We start from the raw sequence: 20,929 nt of genomic DNA on the forward strand, positions 1-20,929 counted from the left end.
CGCTGCATTCGCTGTAAGGCAGCAACTCTACCGCTGCACCACCGTGCCGCCATAAAAGGCTAACTTAGACATAATGGGCCGAATGGTCTCTTTCAATCCTATATATGTCATAATGCATATAAATTATGCTGAGACATAAATATTTAATTGAATGTACATTTTATAGTTGATAGCTATTCTCCTTCAGGCCAGCAGGGGTCACATACTTTTGGGGACGTATAGTGTTACTGTATTGATCATTGGCAGTCACCATTTTGGATTGATTTCTGAAAGGGCTGTGTTTGCAGACATATTGGTCATCAGCTTGAAAAACATAAATTAACTTTCTGAAGGATGAAACCCAGCCTCCACCCTTTCAAAATGTTGATATATATAATATGGTTCTATGCGAATGAACTGGGAGGAACTCCTGCTCAGTGGCAAAGTAACACCAAGAGGTCTCTTTTGTCCATCTGTTAGAAGCACCAAAATATTTGTATGGGCTGATATTCATATTGGTATTGGTTTATTTTACTCACATGTACAGAGATATTATTGAAAAATGTAGTTTTGCACACTATCAAGTCAAATCATACGATATATAATGACATAAGGTAACGCAAATGAGAAAATAAAAAGAGTAGAATTTAGCTGCAGAGACAGTGCAGATAAAACAAAAGTGCAAAGGTTGTAGAGTCATAGAATGATAGTGATACAGCGTGGAAATAGGCCCTTCGGCCCAACTTGCCCACACCGGCCAACATGCCCCAGCTATAATAGTCCCACCTGCCTGCGTTTGGCCCATATCCTTCCAAACCTGTCCTATTCATGTACCTGTCTAACTGTTTCTTAAATGCTGGGATAGTCCCAGCCTCAACCACCTCCTCTGTTTGTTCCGTACACCAACCACCCTTTGTGTGAAAAAGTTACCCCTCAGATTCCTATGAAATCTTTTCTCCTTCACCTTAAACCTATGACCACTGATCCTCGATTCACCTACACTGAGCAAGAGACTCTGTGCCTCTACCCGATCTATTCCTCTCATGATTTTATACACCTCTATAAGATCACCCCTCATCCTACTCAACCTCTCCCTATAGCTCAAACCCTTTAGTCCTGGCAACACCCGCATAAATCTTCTCTGTACCCTTTCCAGCTTGACAACATCTTTCCCATATCATGGTGCCCAGAACTGAACACATTACTCTAAATGTGGTTTCACAAACATCTTATACAACTGCAACATGCAACTGTCTCTTTGTGCAAAGAACCCCTTCCAATTGACAGTGATTTATCTAAAAAGGCACATTTTTTTTTGTCAGCTTTGCAGAAGGATTAAATCACTGAATTCTGAATTACTGAACTCAAAATAATATGAAGTCCAACGTCTTAACAAAATACCTCGGGAAGGAACTTCAAAGAAAGGAACATAAGGTTTCCCTTTGTGCACTTTCGTAAAGATTAATCCAATTGTCGTTGTCCAGAACGGGGCGGGCATCAGAAGGAGATTCCACTTTGACAATGCCACAAAATCAGTGGCAATAAAACAGAAGTGTATTATTGCAGCAGCATGTTGCTACTAATGCATAGTCTGGGACGTATTTTAAGGGATTGAGCAATGGATTAACATATGGGAAGATTACTCCCGCACTGACAGATTGAACAAAAGCAAATTACCGAGTATTATTTATGAGAAATACTGAGATGAGAGTGTTCTTTTGATGAGACCGATGGATGCAGTCAATGACGGCACAGTGCCAAATATTTTATCCCCCTTTCCATTGCTCTTCATTACACCCTTGTTCAGTTTATCTGATGGGCTGGATTGTGTTGATGCAACCTTCTGCTCAACTGGGCCAGAAGCAAAGGGTCGACCGATTGACCAGAACAAGGAGGCGGCAACTGGTGAGGTATAACAGGCCCAGAACCAGTGTCCTGCTGCGCTCCAGTCTCAGGAACATCCTAACAGGAAGCAAAGCTGGGGTTGGAACTCCTGTCAAAATGTTCTGTTTTTAGATTTAACTAGACCTTGGATCCATTGGGCCCAAACCTCTCCTGCATTGGTGCAGCACCCTGTCCTCCCCCACTCCCCTCTCTCCTCAACCCCCTCTCCCCTCTCCCTTCTCCCCCAATCCTCCCTTCCCCCCTCCCTCCCTCCTCCCTCCTCCCCTCCCCCTCCCCTCCTTTTAAACTTTAAAATGTGAATAACTTAAAAAATATAAGACCGATTTCAATAAAACTACTTGCATTATCACTAAAGTGACAATGGTGAGTAAGGTGGGCCTAAAATTGTCGCGCTATCGTGTACCGTTTTGGCTGAAGTTCAGTCACAAACAAGATAACAAACGAGAGTTTTAGTATAGAGATTAAACAGAGAAATTAAAAAAACATTGAGATTTCTGTAAATAATTGAAGAATTAAAAAATATTTTTAAAACAAATTAAAAGCAGGTTAAAACATCAGGAAGATTTTTTTTTAAGAAAGGAAAAAAATATATAAACATTCCTTTTTCTTCTTATTATCTAAATCATTAATCCCATTTCAAAAGAATGGATTCCCAATCCTGAACAATCTAACTTCAGTGTGACTGCAGAGTGGATCCCCTAAATATTGCGTCGGATTCAGAGCCAGATGAGGCCCCACCTGCAAACTCTACTTGGGGGACAGTGATGGATGCAGGCATCTGTCTTCCAGACTGCCCAGATTTGTCGTGTCTGCATGAAGTGCAAACTTAGTTACTTAGGAGTAGCTGAATACTGGCAATTCCTTTGAAACTGCTGACCACTGCGAGAATGATTGTAAAATGGCAAAGTCCAAATATTGGAATATTCAATTATACTTTATTGTCCTAGGTACAGTGCAAAACTTTGTTTTGCATACAACCTGTAAAATCATATAGCAGACCTCACCAAGGCAATACACAAGTGTCACCACGTTTCTGATGCCAACAAAGTTACAAAAGGTCACTGAACAGTCCACAGATATGAAAATGGTTTGGCTTCATGCAGTGATGTCCAATATGTTAGGTTAATTAAGAATCTCTATGTCGTTATGCAAACTTAGAATTTTAAACCCCCTGTTTTCAAACATGCTTTCTCCAACATCACAACCTTTTGAGATATCTGCACTCCTCCAAGTCTAGCTCCTTGGTCATCCCCAAAGGTAATACCTCAACGACTGTTGGCTGCACCTTCAACTACCTGTTCTCGAAACGTATCATCCTCTCCCTGTACATCTCTAACACATTTCCTCTTTTAAAATGCTTCTCAGAACCTAATCTATGACCAAGCTTTTGGTTACCTAACTTAAGGTCCCTTTGTTTTTCAGTGTCAAATTCTGCATGATAATTCTTCTGTGAATGGGACGGTGTTCTATTGGAGATCTTGCTGCTGTTGCTATTTGGGAGTCAAGATATGGCTAACTATATTTTCGCTTGGTAAGTAAAAGCTGAGTAAGAGACTCGATTGTTGTTCCTGTCATTCCAATAATCAAATTTGCATGACATGTAAAGATGAACTTTGACCTTTTTTTGTGAATTTGTTGATAAGAGGCTAAGACCTGAGTGCTTTAACTGTGTGTTTTATTGCCTTGGTTACTGAATGATGGCAGATGCTTCTTTACTGAATACATACACACGGGAGGGATATTTACCTGTCAGGTGTGGAAGATGATTCCTACCAAAAATCTATGCGTTAGACTACAATACGTGGGGTTATACCGCATTTTCAACTGAATTAAAGGAGGAAAACAAACTTAAATGTTCAACCACTACCTTCAAGATGATCCCAGTAGATAGACCAAGCCTAGAGTGATCATTTTATAACTTGTTGGCCAGTGTTTTGCTTAATGGAGGCACAGATTAGATCAATCAAATTTAATGTAATACTTAGATAGACACAAAAAGCTGGAGTAACTCAGCGGGATAGGCAGCTTCCCTGGAGAGAAGGAATGGGACTTGGTTTGGGTCGAGACCCTTCTTCAGAAGAGTATTAATGTAATACTTCCTGGAAATTCAACTGGTTTCCAGAGCAATGACATTCTGCCACCTACTGGACAAATCTGCCAGTCTCCTTTCCATCAAAGCACAAGAGGAATTTGAAATGCCAAATAATAATAATAATAATAATAATAATATTCATTTATTGTCATTGCAACGAGTACAACGAAATTAAAAAATAGCCAATCCTGACGGTGCGTACAAACATATATGCAATAAATGCAAAAACAAATAAATACATAAATACAATTAAATACAATTATATTAAGTACAAGATTTTTTAACGGTGTTGCCTAGTGCAAAGGTAGTGTTCAGTTCTCGTATGGCCCTGGGGTAAAAACTGTTCTTAAGTCTGTTTGTTCGGGATTTGATCGACCTGAAACGTCGACCAGAGGGCAGATGAACAAACAGACGGTGGCCGGGGTGGGATGGATCTTTTATTATTTTGCCTGCTCTACTGAGGCAGCGTAGGCTGAACAGGTGCTCCAGGGAGGGCAGTGAGCATCAGCATTATGAATCACAGGAGCCTCCTCTGGCATTACTTCATCTATCCCCATCAACTGAACCCTTCTGTTCCGTTCTTGTTCATCTGTTTGTCTCGGGATCCCTTCAAGATTTAGATTTAGAGATACAGTGCAGAAACAGGCCCTTCGGCCCACCGAGTCCGTGCCACCCAGCGATCCCCGCACATTAACACTATCCTACATACACTAGGGACAATTTTTACATATTACCCAGTCAATTAACCTACATACCTGCACGTCTTTGGAGTGTGGGAGGAAACCGAAGATCTCGGAGAAAACCCACGCAGGTCACGGGGAGAACGTACAAACTCCGTACAGACGGCGCCCATAGTCAGGATCGAACATGAGTCTCCGGCGCTGCATTCGCTGTAAGGCAGCAACTCTACCGCTGTGCCACCGTGCCGCCGTAGATTAGATTAAAGGCAAAAGTGAAAGATCACGGATTCTGGAAATCCAAATAAAACCCAAAATATTAAGAAACATTAGGACAGCAAGCATATTTAATAATAATAATAATAATGCATTACATTTATATAGCGCTTTTCAAACACTCAAAGACGCTTTACAGGGATTTCTAGAACATAGAGAATTGAATAAATAGATAAATAAGTAAACGTACAGAAAAAGGAGACAGATGGTGAGGTGACCTTCAGTGGTTGAAGGCAGTGCTGAACAGGTGAGACTTCAGTGATGTTTTGAATGTGGTGAGTGAGGAGGAGTCTCTGACGGTTTGGAGAGAGAAACAGGAATTAATTGCCACAGATGGATGTGGAGGCCAAGACATTAGGTAATTTTAAGGCAGAGATTGATAGGTTGTTAATTAGGAAGTGCATCAAAGGTTGCGGGGGAGAAGGCAGGCGAATGGGGTTGAGAGGGATAAATAAATCAGCTCAGGCAGCATCTCAGGGGAACATGGTGTAGTGGCAACTTCGATCCCATCGAGTCGTCTCCGCTTGCCACCTTCACGGAGGAGTGGAGTGATAGTTCTTGACGCAAACAACAACAGAGAGATCTTCACGATGTTTCAGTTTAATTAGTCGTTTATTGAAGTAGTGTTACCAACAGATTTGTATTTCTCCTGTCATAGATCTGGTAAGAATTGTATCCCGCCACAGCTTCTCCGCTTCTGACGCATCACGTCTCTGCATTGCCAATTATATTCCTAAATCTGGCTCTTCCCAGCCCATATATGCCCATTCTGCCCATATATATATTCATCTCACGACAACCCCCAAGTGTCCAAAAATAATGCAGCAAGATACAAAATAATATGATATGTTAAGACAGCCAATAAACACAAATGGCTCCTACACATGGATAGGCGACGTTTCATGTCGGGACCCTTTTTCAGACCGGCGACCTTTCGGATCGGGACCTTTCTGACCCATCGCCTAACTGTGTTCTTCTGAGATGCTGCCTGACCGGCTGAATTACTCCAGCACTCCATGTCTTCTTTTATAAACCAGCATCTGCAGTTCCATGTTTCACCCCAATCATCCACTCTGTACCCCTCCCCTGTCAGGTAGAAAATACAAAACCTGAAAGCACATACCACCAGACTCAGGAACAGCTTCTTCGAGTCTGTTATCTGACTACTGAACAGTCCTCCCATGAATTAGGGGGCATTCTCGAACTTCCTACCTATTATCATTCACAAATGCAACTGTGACACTACAAAGCAGTAAAACTATATTTTGCACTTTTATTACTTTTCTCTGCTCTACTTGTGTATGGCTTGATTGTACTTATGTACAGTATGATCTTATTTAAATGGATGGCATGCAAATAAAACCTTTTCAATATATCTTGGTACATGTGACAAAAATAAACCAATGCCTGATAAATAGGGACTTCCTGGATTTTGACCTGGTAACAAAGGTGGAACTGGGATATATATATATACATATGTATGTGTGTGTGTATATACTTATGTTATATAACAAGGCATTTTTATCTATGCTTTCATATTCATGTGTTGAATACACAGTTGATTCTTCTATTGTCTGGTGCCAATTTTGAACCTCTGGCTATCACATGCTTCATATTTTTATTGTATTAAGTTGGTTAGTAGCAGCCAACATCATTCCATTCATTATTGCTGTGTGCTGTTTGATTACTCTAATTTAATTATTTATTCAGTTGCTAAATGATTCGATACATTTTGCTAACTTTGATTGTATTATAAATCTGTATTGAAATACAAGCAACATTGGTTTGGTGTCTCGGGTAGATGTCCCTTATTATTGAATGATTTGATAGTGAATGCGAATGTGATTGTACACTCTCCAGTTGGCAAATAATTAAAAAAAACTCCAAAGGAATGAATTTCCTTTGATGTATCATCTTTCACGATTTTACGATGTTCTAAGTTGTTTTGCACCCAATTAAATAACCAATTAATATACTTATCAAATCAGGGATGCACAGTGGTGCAGCAGTAGAATTGCTGCCTGAGAAGTGCCAGAGACCCGGGTTCGATCCTGACTATGGGTGCTGTCTGTACGGAGTTTGTACATTCGCCCCGTGACCCCATGGGTTTTCTGCGAGTGGTCTAGTTTCCTCTCACATTCCAAAGACTTACAGATTTGTAGGTGAACATTGCAATGGTAAATGGTAAAATTGTCCGGAGTGTGTAACATAATGCTTGTGCATGGGGATTGCTGGTCAGCATGGACTTGGTGGGTCGAAGGGCCTATTTCCCTGCTGTATTGCTGTATCTGAAACTACAAAACTAAAAAAAAGTCACTATTGCTATGCAGAAAAATGCAAGAATTGTGCATTGCAAATTTTCAACACAGTGCTGACACAATGACTAAATTATCTGCTCTTGTGATGCCACCAGATCGATATACTGGTTAGGTTAATGCAGAGAGCCTATTGAGTCCTTGAGTCAAAAAGACATAGAGCCCAGAAACAGGCACTTCAAATCACCACATTCATGCTGACCATCATGCTGACATTTTCATGAACTCTATTTTTATGAATTATTCCAAAAGCCCCATTAACTTCCACCAGATTCTACCATCCATCCATATGTTGCTTGTGGTGGGCGTGCTGCCATAGAGGATGGACTAGGCTGGGCTAGATTGGGCTGAACTGGGCTAGACTGGACTAGACTGAGCTGCACTGGGCTGGACTGGGCTAGGCTGGACTGGGCTGGACTGCACTGGGCTGGACTGAGCTGCACTGGGCTGGGCTGGACTAGACTGGGCTGGGCTAGACTGGGCTGGGCTGGACTGGGCTGGACTGCACTGGGCTGGACTAGACTGAGCTGCACTGGACTGGGCTGGACTGGGATGGGGTGGACTGGGCTGGACTAGACTGAGCTGGGTAGGCTGGGCTGGACTGTACTGGGCTGGACTAGACTGAGCTGCACTGGGCTGGACTAGACTGGGCTGCACTGGGCTGGGCTGGGTTGGGCTGGGCTAGATCGGGCTGGACTAGACTGAGCTGTACTGGGCTGGACTAGGCTGGGCTGGACTAGACTGAGCTGGGTAGGCTGGGCTGGACTGTACTGGGCTGGACTAGACTGAGCTGTACTGGGCTGGACTAGGCTGGGCTGGACTAGACTGAGCTGCACTGGGCTGGACTGGGATGGGCTGGACTGGACTGGGCTGGGCTGCAGTTGCTGCTAGCCGCCTGGGCTAGGTGGGGCTGGACTGGACTGCAGTTGCTGCAGCCGCCGCCAGCTGTCGCTGTGTGTGGATGCCGGCCAGGAAGCAGCTGGCGCTGTGGTGCGTTGGCCCCTGACATGTAAATCTGAGTCAGTCAGTGGCGGCGGGAGAGGAGGCGATCACAAGGCAGCAGCAGCAGCAGCAGCAGCAGTAGTAGTATCGGCGGTGACAGCGACGGTGACCACCCGGAGCGCGGGGACATGGAGCTGCGGGTAAGCGGGAGTTCCAGCCCGGTGCCGCCATGGTGGGGCCGAGGCTCCGCACAAGGGCCGGCGTCGCGACCCAGCGCCAGCTCACAATGGCCGGCGCTCCACCGCTGCCTGAGGCCGTCTGAGTAGCCGGCTACTGCCCCGTGATGCCTCTACAGTAGCCGGCTACTGCCCCGTGATGAGTAGCCGGCTACTGCCCCGTGATGAGTAGCCGCCTACTGCCCCGTGATGAGTAGCCGGCTACTGCCCCGTGATGAGTAGCCGGCTACTGCCCCGTGATGAGTAGCCGGCTACTGCCCCGTGATGAGTAGCCGGCTACTGCCCCGTGAGAGTAGCCGGCTACTGCCCCGTGATGAGTAGCCGCCTACTGCCCCGTGATGCCTCTACAGTAGCCGCCTACTGCCCCGTGATGAGTAGCCGGCTACTGCCCCGTGATGCCTCTACAGTAGCCGCCTACTGCCCCGTGATGAGTAGCCGGCTACTGCCCCCCCCCCCCCCCCCCCCGTGATGAGTAGCCGCCTACTGCCCAGTGATGCCTCTACAGTAGCCGGCTACTCTCTCCAGAAGCCACCAAAGTTGGCCACAAGGAGCCGGCTACTTTGGTGGTGTCATGAGGGAGTAGCTACCTATTCTTTCCAGATGCCATCAAAGTAGCTGGCTGCTCTCTCCAGAAGCCACTCAAGTAGCCTGCATCAGGACGGAGTAGCTAGCTACTCTCCTACAGTTACCAAAGTAGCCGGCTACTCTCTCCAGATTACACCAAAGTAGCCGGCTGCTCTCTCCTGGTGCTATCAAAGTAGCCGGGTACCCTCTCCAGAAGCCACTAAAGTAGCTGGGTACCCTCTCCTGATGCCACCAAAGTTGGCCACAAGGAGCTGGCTACTTTGGTGGTGTCACGAGGGAGTAGCTGCCTATTCTTTCCTGATGCTATCAAAGTAGCCGGCTACTCGCTCCAGATGCCATCAAAGTAGTCGGCTACTCTCTCCTGAAGCCACTCAAGTAGCCTATATCAGGCTGGCTACTCTCCTACAGTTACCAAAGTAGTCGGCTACTCTCTCCAGATTCCACCAAAGTAGCAGGCTGCTCTCTCCCAATGCCATCAAAGTAGCCGGCCACTTTGGCAGCATCAGGACAGAGTAGCCAGCTCCTCTGTCCTGATGCACCATAGTCGCCGGCTACCTCTTGCCTTATGTCACCAAAGTTGGCCATAAGGAACTGGCTACTTTGGTGGTGTCATGAGGGAGTAGTTGGTTACTCTCTCCTGGTGTCATCAAAGAAGCCGGATACTTTGGCAGGATCAGGAGAGAGTAGCCGGCTACTCCTTATGTCACCAAAGTTGGCCATAAGGAATAGGCCATTTTGGTGGTGTCACGAGGGAGTAGCCGGCTGCTCTCTCCTGGTGCCATCGAAGTAGTTGGCGACCCCGTGGGAGTGCAGTGTTAAAGGCCAATTCCTGTTGTGACTGATATCCCCAGTGATCTCCTCAGCCAGATGCCAGTAATCTGCAGTGTAGGGAGGCAACCTACGCATATCTGGCTTGATCCCAGGACGAGCGAGCAGACTCTTCATCAGTGCACGGTGTGCCTCGACCATATGAGGTTGATGAAGCCGCAGCTGGCTGGATCGCATCTTTAAAGTAACTTCATCTGCACAATAACACTGAAGGATTGTCAACTTTTGTGGCTCATTCAGTGTCTTTTGCCTTTGAGTGTGAAGTTCGGTTTGAGTCCAACTCTTGGACTCTGGGCTGCCATTTTGCTGGTACAGAAACTTGGAGCAACTTTGAGACTCTGGTACTGTTTGACTTTAAACAGAGCATCATTGCCATCATTCATCATTTTCAAGATTAGCTATGCATTCCTTACCCTTGTTTGTGAAATGCCATGGTTGCATATACAACAAATGTTTATTTTAAGAGTAACTTGGTTATGAAGTGCTTCAGATAACTTTCTGGTGTAATGAGGAACTGCATTAATGTGGAACAGATTTTTGCTGCCAGTGCACCAAATGTTTTTGCTGGGTGATTTCATGCCCTGTGACTTGAGTCAGCTGCCTTGTGGTATATGTCATCTGATCATGTTTGCTAAATGCCCAGAGAAATGAGGTGAGGAAGAATCTACAGTTCTCAAACACGTTATCCTTCCTGTTTTGAACAGAAGCTGTTTGTTGCAGACAATGAGTAAGAATGTTTTTTCTGGCTTTGCTTTGCATGCACATCGTCCTAGGAACAGTAAATCTACTGAATGACTGACCAGCTTGGGGTTCGGTGGAAAACTAAATGTACTAATACACTAGGCCTGTACTTGTGTGTGAATCTGATCTGAAAGACAGGAGTAGGAGAAGTGACCGTAGCACCTGAAGCATTTTCTGTGAATCAACTAAATCCATTTTTAGAGCAACAACTTGTATAGTGCCTTTCATATCCCATGGTGCTGCTTACGGTTATGGTCAAAGAACGTTGACCCTTGACCTCCACAAGGAAATGTCTGCAGAAGAGTTTCAACTCAAAACGTCACCTATTCCTTTTCTCCAATGACGCTGCCTGATCCGCTAAGTTGCTCCAGCATTTTTGTCTCTCTTCGGTGTAAACCAGCATCTGCAGTTCCTTCATTCATAAGGAAATAGTATGTTGGGTAAGCTGATGAAAAAAAACTCGTTTAAAGGGAGAATTTAGAGCAGAGAGTATTAGAGAAAGACTTAATTTTGTACATAAACAAGACAGAAACATTGCCAGTGCTGGCTTTGTAGTTGTCAGTGTACTCTAGCTGTCCAGCTTTAGCTGTGAAGACATGCAGCCTGACATTAACCCTGAATGCCTAGTTCTATTTTTATGGCCATACCCTTTGTTCTGAACTCTGCACCAGAGGAAATGAGGTGGAGCGAGAAAGACAGCCAACTCCCTTTGTCTTGTAAAACCTGAGTTTGGTCTTCCTTAATCTTCTGCATGGAGGATTATAAAATAAAGTGCGATCCCTGGTCAGTGGGTAGCTCTTCATCATGTAACACATGAAAGGTTGTGAGTTCAAGTTTGTCTCCAGAAGTGCGATCAAAAATGTGGCTGAAACTGGTGTATATTAACAACGTTCTTATCTTCAAAGGTTTCTGATATGGTAGAAATCACAGACTCGAACTGCTCTCTCAGATGGACGTAGGAGCTTCATTGATGCTGTTTCAAACAGCAGGGATTTATTCCCATTTTTGTTGGCAGCATTTATCACCCAATCTATATCACTAAAACAGATTATTAATTTGGTATCACGTTGCACGTTGTGAAAACCTGCTGTATATAAATAGCTGATGTGTTGCTTCCATTATAATAGTATATATACTTCTGAAAGGTACAGTGTTTTTTATTTAAAGCAAGGGCTAGTTCATGACTTAGGGCTATAACATCAACACAGCTGTAAAGTGAGGAGCCTGTCTATTGTGTCACCCACGTTGCCTTGATCAAATATCCCAAAGGGAGAAAAAAAGGAGGGCCTGGATTATTTTGAGGTTACCTTTGCTTCCAGGGTAAAATTTGATTTAATAAAGTGGCACTGTATGGAAACTGAAGTTGGAAAATAATTTGAGAGTATCCAGGAAGTATTGCTTCAAACATTGCCAGTTTACGTCTGGTTTTAGTTATCTAAAGGAAGATGCCAGAATTGCAAGACGTAACTAATTGTTTACCTCAGTCCAGAAGCTGTTGGTTTTAACCTCTCAATAGACTTACTTGCTTTGCATATTATGTCCCCCTGGGTAAATGCTAGTTGAGAATGTGGGAATAGAATAATTATAATTTCTTGGAAATACATTTTATAAGTGGGGTAGTAGGTCTTTATTGATCCATTGCTGCTGTATTTTGAACATGCAGTTTGGCACTTGTGATTGTTTTGAACAAGATGAACCGTTGAAAAATAAAGAAAACCAATGAGTATTCCAGCATTTTGTGTCTTTCTTCGGAGCATCCTAAGTGTTGTTGTCCTTAATTCTATATTCTATGGCATCTTTTGCAAGATGGCCTGTAGCATGATATACTTTCTGAGTGCAGTCATTCCCCCAATGTAGTTTAACTAGCAAGGTTCTGATGACTCAATGTTCTGGCTTAGAAACTTCAATTGGAGATAAGACACCTGACAGAAGTCCATAGCTATTCTTTGAATTATTGCTCTAGGATCTTTGGAAAGATTAGATGGGGCCAAGGTTTAACGGCTCATCGGAAAGAACTGTGATCCATCCCTGTGGATTTTGTGCAGTTTGTGCACTGGTATCTGCTTGAGTCACTCTGACTTTTGGTGTGCATTAAAGGTATTCATTTGCATCAGCAAAGAGGGCGTCTGTGATCTCGTTGTTTCTTCTTGCTTTCTCCCCAGTGCTCCTAACCTAACAAATGAGGCTAAGGGAGACTTGGGGGTTTTACGCTGAAGTTGCCAGGTTTGATGATTACAGTCCTCCTTCGATTATTGTCCTACATTCCACTGCCTGTGGAAACGAGGCTGGTTAATACACAAAAGGACATTAATTGCTGGAGTAGCTCAGCAGGCCAGGCAGCATTTCTGGAGAACATGGATAAGTGACATTTTTTTGTCGAGAAGAAATGTCTGAAAAAGTGCATCAATCTGAAATGTCACCTATCCTTGTTCTCCAGAGATGTGTCTTGACCTGCTGAGTTATTCCTATATTTTGTGTTCTTTTTCCCACTGGCTGTAGTTATTAAGTTATCTAAGCTTGACTGTCTCCAGCGTAATCATCAAGTCTAATTTAACCATCGATCTGGAGTTTGGTGACGGTCAATAGCCAGGCAATGGTGTTGACTTCAAAATTGCCCACCTTTGGCCCTCCCCTCTCTGCCTTCTGAAATCTCTCTTTCCATTTGTGGACTTTTGCATACCCCCCCCCCCCCCCCCCTCCTGTTTCTATCAAAAGACACAAAGTGCTGGAGTAACTCAGCGGGTGAGGCAGCATCTTTGGAGAACTTGGATAGGTGACGTTTTGTGTCGGGACCCTTTTTTGCACTGGAATCTGAAGAAGAGTCCCAACCCAGAACAACCCTTATCCGTGTTTTCCAGACTGGAAACGTCACCTGTCCATGTTCTTCAGAGATGCTGCCTGACCCACTGAATTACTCCAATACTCCCTTCCTTTGTCCCGCCCCCCCTGACATCAGTCTGAAGAAGGGTCTCGACCCGAAAAACGTCGCCCATTCCGTCTCTCCTGAGATGCTGCCTGACCTGCTGAGTTACTCCAGCATTTTGTGAATAAATACCTTCGATTTGTACCAGCATCTGCAGTTATTTTCTTATACTCCAATACTTTGGTCTGTTTTTGTAAACCAGCTTCCGCAGTTCCCTGTTTTCTTGTTTCTATCGGTTCATCAGCAATGGGTTTTCCTATGAGGCAATTGGAGTGTTTTGTCTGAATTGAATATATGTTGGCAGGGAGGTGCAGCATTATCTCAGTTTTTAATATTAGTTTGTTATTTTAATAACAAACACTGTGCTGCTAAAGGTTTCTGCACGTTTTACAACATTAGAACCACATCTCAGCACTGTCCTGAGCCATACACACAACAAAGCTGACGGTTTGTGGCGAGTAGCTGAATCTGGACTTTACCTTTACACTTTAGACTGTAGAGATACAGCGCACTCTTTCTGTTAGGCGGCACGGTGGCGCAGCGGTAGAGTTGCTGCCTTACAGCGAATGCAGCGCCGGAGACTCGGGTTCGCTCCTGACTATGGGCGCCGTCTGTACGGAGTTTGTACGTTCTCCCCGTGACCTGCGTGGGTTTTCTCCGAGATCTTCGGTTTCCTCCCACACTCCAAAGAAGTATAGGTATGTAGGTTAACTGGCTGGGCAAATGTAAAAAATTGTCCCTAGTGTGTAGGATAGTGTTAATGTGCGGGGATCGCTGGGCGGCATGGACCCGGTGGGCCGAAGGGCCTGTTTCCGCGCTGTATCTCTAAATCTAAAAAAATCTAAATCTAAAAAACTAATTGTCTATCCATGCTAATATATTGCCTACAATGTCATGGGCGTTCAGTTTATGCAGTTACCTGTTTATGTGGCATTTTGTTCCGAATGTCTTCTGCAAATGCCAATTCATCGCAACTACTGGTTCCCTAATCTTCCTCATTACACCGCAGAAGAGCACAAGTTCTCTTTTGCAAAATCATGATGACTCTGCAAATGGAAACCAGGGGCTGCAGATGTTGGTTTGCAAAAACAGACACGCAAAGTGCTCAAGTAACTCAGTGGGTCAGGCAGCATCTCTGGAGAACATTGATGGGTGACGTTGCAGGTCGGGACCCTCCTTCAAACTCTGCTGGATTACATTAATCATATTTGAGACCGCGTGTTACTACCTAATAATATATTTCAGTATTTTCCTAATGACAAATCCCAGGCGAATTGGAAAAACGGATCCAAGACACAGTGCAGACATGATAACTAGATGGTACTCTCCCATGTCATATGTTGTCATGGAAAATTGATTTAACGTCGTTTCTCAATGTTGACCTTTTATCAGAGAGACTTTACACAGTGATTTACAGGCTAACACCCTTGAAGATAGATAACTGCCATTTGGGGGAGGGTAGTGAAGGTTATCAGTGGTGTACAGAAATTTCAATCCCTTTTTTCTCGGCCTGCTGCCTTTAATGTAAGTCTTTGATAAGAACGCACTTCCTGTGCTGTCTTTGACACCCGTGATATATGCCATCACTGCTTTTCCAATGCTTGCGATGCTTTCTCCCTTGACCACATTGTTTTCACTGCCAGAATGCGCCTCTTGATGAGGCACCAGAATCAGTCTAAAACCGAGCAGACTGTGGGCTCGTTCAAGTGACCTCGGGCCTCAAGTGTCTCATTTACTTGGTGAATGTGGATCAAAAATTAAGGGGTGAAGACTGTGCCACTACCGGGCAACGATGGCATAAGCATTAGTTACACCGAGCTGAAGACAGTCTTTGTCTCACTTAAAGTACATGGATATGAAATTTTGATACGTGGATAGGTAATGTTTAGAGGGATGTGGGCTAAATGTGGGCAGATGAGTCTTACTTAGATGGGGCATCTTGGTGGACACAGATGAGTTGGGGCCGAAGGGCCTCTTTCCGTGCTGTGTGACTCTGATTCTCTATACCTCCACCGGGGGCGTGTCAACTCTTCTGTCGGCTCTCTGGACATGGAAAGAGCAGTTTGAAAAAGCAAGGTCGCTCAGGTACCTGCACTCCCGTGGGAAACGTTATGCTGTCACACAAGATCAACATGTGTAAAGCAGTTGTATTCGCAAGCCTCTTGTGTGGCTGTGAGACTTAAACTCTTTACAGAAAGTACTTCAAACGACTCGTGTTATCAGTCTCTGTGGTCACCCACGGGAATCAAATAATAAGACATGGTAACGAACTTGGATGGTCTGGCCAGGTCAGCATTGAGGCCATGATCCGGAGGCTCAGTTGTATTGGACAGGCCACATAAGCTGTCTGAAGAGGGTCTCGACCCGAAACGTCACCCATTCCTTCTCTCCAGAGATGCTGCCTGTACCGCTGAGTTACTCCAGCATTTTGTTTCTATGGACAGTTCCCGTAGGCCACGCCAGCTCGTTTACAGTATTTTGCAGTGAACAGCTGGAACCAGTGATGTCCAAGAAAATGTTGCAAGGATTGCATTAAAGATAGTTTTAAACACCTTCCTGTAGGATAGTTGAGACTCGTGCACAGAACAGAGTAGGCCAATGTGCTTTGACCAAAGAGCCTGTAGGCTCTTTGAAGGCAGCTGAATGGGACTGAGTCACCAGAGCCAGCAAAATAGGAACGTCTCGGTAACTGCGATGCACAGTGTCTCTCCCATACCTCCGCTGTCCCAGTGTGTGAGCCACCAAGTCTGATCCAGTCACCCACACAAGGGCTCACCATCGAAGATAGCATAACTGGTATTGTTGAACCTGACTCACCTGGTGTGTCCAAAGTCTCTTGGGTTTTAAGGACCTTCAGCCCCAATGGCCTAGGCAGTGCACTAATCTAAAACGTAGGAGAGGTCATTCAGCCCATCTAAGGTGTGCTACTTCAACCTAATCTCGTTCTTCTGCTCTTGACCCAGAAGCCTATAGATTGTAGTGCATCAGTTTTTAATTCAACTAATTTTTATTTATGCCCTCACCCCCTGAGGATGTGAGTCTCACCACCTGGGTCAAAAATGTTCCTACCAGCATCCATCAATTCCTTTGTGATTTAATAACCTCTCTCTATTAATGGTGGCGGATCTTTCCAGTTCAATTTATCCAGGCATGTCCTCATTTAATATAGCATTGAAAAGTTCCACTTCAAAACCTTTGGAATGGGTGGTGATCACAATTTACTTGAGGCTTAACTGTACACATTAGTACCTCAGATTACATGACTTGGCAATGCTCTCACCTGCATCCAGGAAGTTTCCCTATCATCCACATAGATCAAGCTGAGAGTGTTATTGAATATTCGTCTTGTCTGCACAGACGCAATCATTAGAACGTTTGAGGACTGGATAGTTAACTCCCAGGATTGGCTTCCAATCTGTCTGAGTGCTTTTCATTCAATCTCTAGTCTCACAGCTCTATGGTCCTCTGATCTCTTGTCCTTCGCCATTTTCGATCTCCAGTGCACCCCCCCCCCCCATTCACTTTGTTCCATTATTGATGGTCATTTATTTAGTTCGTAAGTCATAGGAGCAGAATTAGGCTATTCGGCCCATCGAGTCAACTCCACCATTCAATCATGGAAGTTCTATCTTTCTCTCTCAACTGCATTCTTCTACAATCTTCCCGTAACCTTTGATATCCTTAGTAATCAAAAACTTTTAAAATAACTAAAGGCTTTGGCCTCCGCAGCCAGACGTGGCAATGAATTCCACATTTTACCATCCTCTGACTAAAGAAATTCCTCCTCATCTCCTTTTTAAAGGTACATCCTTTTATTCCCTCTAGCCCGAGACTCTCCCAACTCTCAAGTGGAAACATCAGTGTAGAGTCACACAGCAGGGAACAAGGCTCTTTTGCCCAACGTGTCCATGCCAACAAGATGCCCCATCTTATTTAGTCCCATAGCCCACGTTTGGCCCATATCCCTTCACCTGCTGAGGTCCTAAGCTCTGAAATTCCCTATCTCTCCTTCACCTTCATGCTTCTCTCCTTCTTTAAGTTGCTCATTGAAAGACGATATCCAAACAAGCTTTTGTGGACGTCCTAATCTTCTTTGGCTCAGTGTTGCCTGGCAACCCCCTTGTGAAGTACATCAGGGTATTTGGAAAACATCAGATAACAGAAAATTATTATTGAACTGAAGATGTCTCCTGATGGTGACATTGCCCACATGTTCGAAGCTAAGCATTGCCTCCAATGACCTCGAATCTAATATAATTTATTTTATGGGGCGCCTATATTAGCATTAAATCTGTAACTTTAGGGAAACAGCAGAGTAATTTGCATGCTTTTCTGTGTTTAAACCGGTTAGCTGGTGTTTGTAATACAAACTCCCACATAAACAAAATGTGTAACAAAATTCCACTTAGTTATGTTCCTCCCTGTTATTATAATTTAATAGCATTTTGATGACCTTGGCAACACCTCAACAAAAATGAATAATTGAATGAACTCGTGAGATGTTCACTTCGGTTCCAATTTAATGATGTAAGATTTGTGTGGAAGTTAATTTGCCTTAAGATCATTTTCACCCATCTCAATTAGTTTTAAGTATATTTGTGAGATATATTGGGTGTTTTGATGCCGATTTCTGCACAGCGAGCTCCACAAATGGCAATGATTATCTGCTTCAAGAGACAAACATTGGCCAGGGGGCTGGGGAGATCAGTGATCAGAGATCAGTGCTACTGTTGTGCATCCCTTTGAGGGAGCAGTCAGGGTTTTTAGTTAAACAATCTGCACATAAGGCGTCAGTAGCTTGCAGCCCATTCCCCTCAGTACCTCACAGGGGAATCAGTCTGTGCTCGAGTCCCTGGAGTGGGCCTTGAACTTATAACCTTCCGACTTCCAGAGACAACTATTCTGCTTTGCACTGTAGCCGAGCAGTACCTACGTTTCAGCTGAACTCGATGTATTGGAAATTCATCCTGAATTATAAAGCAAGCGTTAGAGTGCAGCTTGTGTACCGATTGCCACACCTTAACAAGGAGATAGCATGTTGTCAGGGCTGGAGAGGTTTAGAAGTTACAAGGACAGATTTGCAGGGCTAGGTTTATTCGGAACAGCAGAGACTGAGGGGCAATATGTAAACTTGCGTTGCGTTAAATGATAATACAATAAATTGTTAGTTTACTATGTGCTGAGGTGGTGTGCTTCACTGACCCACAGATGATGCACAAGTAGCTGTGATGTTGGGATCGGGTTCAATTAGTCACCTTCCCGTAACGTGTAGGAAAGTACTGCAGATGCTGGTTTAAACTGGAGATAGACACAAAATGCTGGAGTAATTCAGTGGGACCGGCTGCATCGCTGGAGAGAAGGAATGGGTGAGGTTTCGGGTTGAGGCCCTTCTTCAGACTGAAGGAGGGTCTCAACCTGAAACATCACCCATTCCTTCTCTCCAGAGATGCTGCCTGTCCAGAGTTTTTTAAAATCTATCCTTCTTCCTTTAAAGCATTGGTAGAGTTGATACGACGGGTGAGAGAGAAGTTACGTTCTGCTTTGTCAGGTTTTCTCTTTCACTCATCAAGAGTAGAGTTGCATTTTATCAGCACATGCACACTGTGCTCAACAATTTGTGGAAAGCAACAAGAAATTGGTGAAGAAGAAACTTTCAGATAATGTGAGGAAGCACCTTGTGGCTATTTGATTTATTTATTCGGAGAGACAGTATTTCCTTGCACTGCTGCCATGGTCACTATGCCAATTCTTTAACCATTTCTACGGAAGCCAGTTGCTGTACTGACATAATATAGAACGTTTGAGGGTTACTATGAACAGTGGAGAACAGATTGACCTGCTTTTTTCAGCAGTGAATGTAGCAGGACAAGCAGATATTGAAGAATTAAAAGGATCTTAGCAGCCTTGGAGAATTTGATTTTATGAGAGATTGGCTAAGGCTGAGGTTGTTTTGGAACTAATAATGAGGATAAATTAAACTTCTGTTTATCAAATTAAGGGTCCCAGATTTGAGTTTGCACGAGGCACAGCCAGTAGAACTTAATCCCTTGTCCCACTTAGGCGATTTTTTTTTAGGTGACAACAGGCAACTAGGCTGTCGCCACACGGTCGCCAGGGTGTCGTCTGTACGGTCGTGAGTCGTCTCCAAAGAGTCGTAGCGTTTTTCTGGTCGCCGCTGGATTTTGAAATGTTAAGCCATTTTTGGCGACTGTTGGTTTGACGCCAATGATCGTAGCTTGACGTCTCCTGACGTAGGTGCTGTCACACGTTGTCGCCAGGTGACGTAGGTTGTTGCCGGTGCTGACTTTGGTGAATTCCATTGGCAACTACCTACGTCAACCGGCGACAGGTACCGGCGTCAAAACCGGAGGCCAAAATGACGTGAATTGTCTTCAGTTGTCGCCGACAGGGTCGTAGCTTGTCGTAGCTTGTCACGGGTAGGCGTAGGTTGACTTCAGTTGTCGCCTGCGTGGTCGTAGGTTGTCGTAGGTGCGGTTGTAGGTGGATGTCCCAGGTCGCGACGATTGGGTCGCCGGTTGAAGGTAGCTTGACGTCGACTTGGTGGTAGGTTGTTGTAGCTTGTCATAGACATAGGGGGGGGAGGGGGGTCCGGTCGCAGGTTTTTCGGCGACCTGCTGCGACTATGACAGTCGCCGGCAGTCGCCTAAAAAGTCGCCTAAGTGGGACAGGCCCTTTATGCTTCATGTCCTCTGGTGCTGTTTGTGTGGAATTTGGATATTAACCCTGTGCTCCGAGTTTACGCTGGTTTGCTCCCACATTCCAAAGATGTATAGATTGAGTGGTCAATTGGCCACTGTGAATTGCTCCAAGTTTGTCAGTGATGGTAGAATCTGGGAGGACTTGTTCGGAATGTTGGAAGAATTAAATGTGATGAGTGTTAGTCAAAGATACTAGAGGAACAAGATGGACCACTCCGTTGAAATCGCCGATACTGAAGTGTAGTACACAAAGGAGCCATTTTAGTAGGCAAATCCCGCCGTTCGCTATGCCTCTCACAGTGTAATCAGTGTTTTGGGGGAACAGTATGTGTGATGATACCATTAAAATGCAGAATCTATATCATCTATCAATTCACAGATTTTTGTTATTTTTCTTTTGGTTCTGCAAGTTTTTGCCTACTAAAATGGCACCATGACCCACTACGGTTTTTGGGGTTGAGTGGTCTATCTTGTTCCTCTAGTATCTTTGGTGTTAGTGCTTGCTGGATGGTCGGTATGGACTTGGTGGGCTGTGAGGCAAGTTTTGAGATCTATGACTAAATGGATTGTGTAAGAAGACCTTATTTTGGGTCAATTACCAAAAACATGGAGGCAAATAAGAACACTTAGTATGATTTGGCACACTGCCTGTCATGAGGAGATGAGGAGAAAATTATCTTTGGTCTTGAAACTGGTGGGGTTTGAGAGACA

General features: G+C 44.4%; 1 protein-coding gene across 1 annotated transcript in view; it reads left to right on the forward strand.

The window, feature by feature from the left end:
• Positions 1 to 8,202: 8,202 nt before the first annotated feature.
• sgpl1 (sphingosine-1-phosphate lyase 1) overlaps positions 8,203 to 20,929 on the forward strand; it is a 62,038-nt gene continuing 49,311 nt past the window's right edge. The window contains exon 1 of the mRNA XM_078428486.1: positions 8,203 to 8,386. Coding sequence (XP_078284612.1) covers positions 8,375 to 8,386 — 12 coding nt within the window. The 5' untranslated portion in view covers positions 8,203 to 8,374. The remainder of the gene's footprint in view (positions 8,387 to 20,929) is intronic.

The sequence above is a fragment of the Rhinoraja longicauda genome, chromosome 35 (genome assembly GCF_053455715.1).
Source record: "Rhinoraja longicauda isolate Sanriku21f chromosome 35, sRhiLon1.1, whole genome shotgun sequence".
NCBI classification, from domain to species: domain Eukaryota; kingdom Metazoa; phylum Chordata; class Chondrichthyes; order Rajiformes; family Arhynchobatidae; genus Rhinoraja; species Rhinoraja longicauda.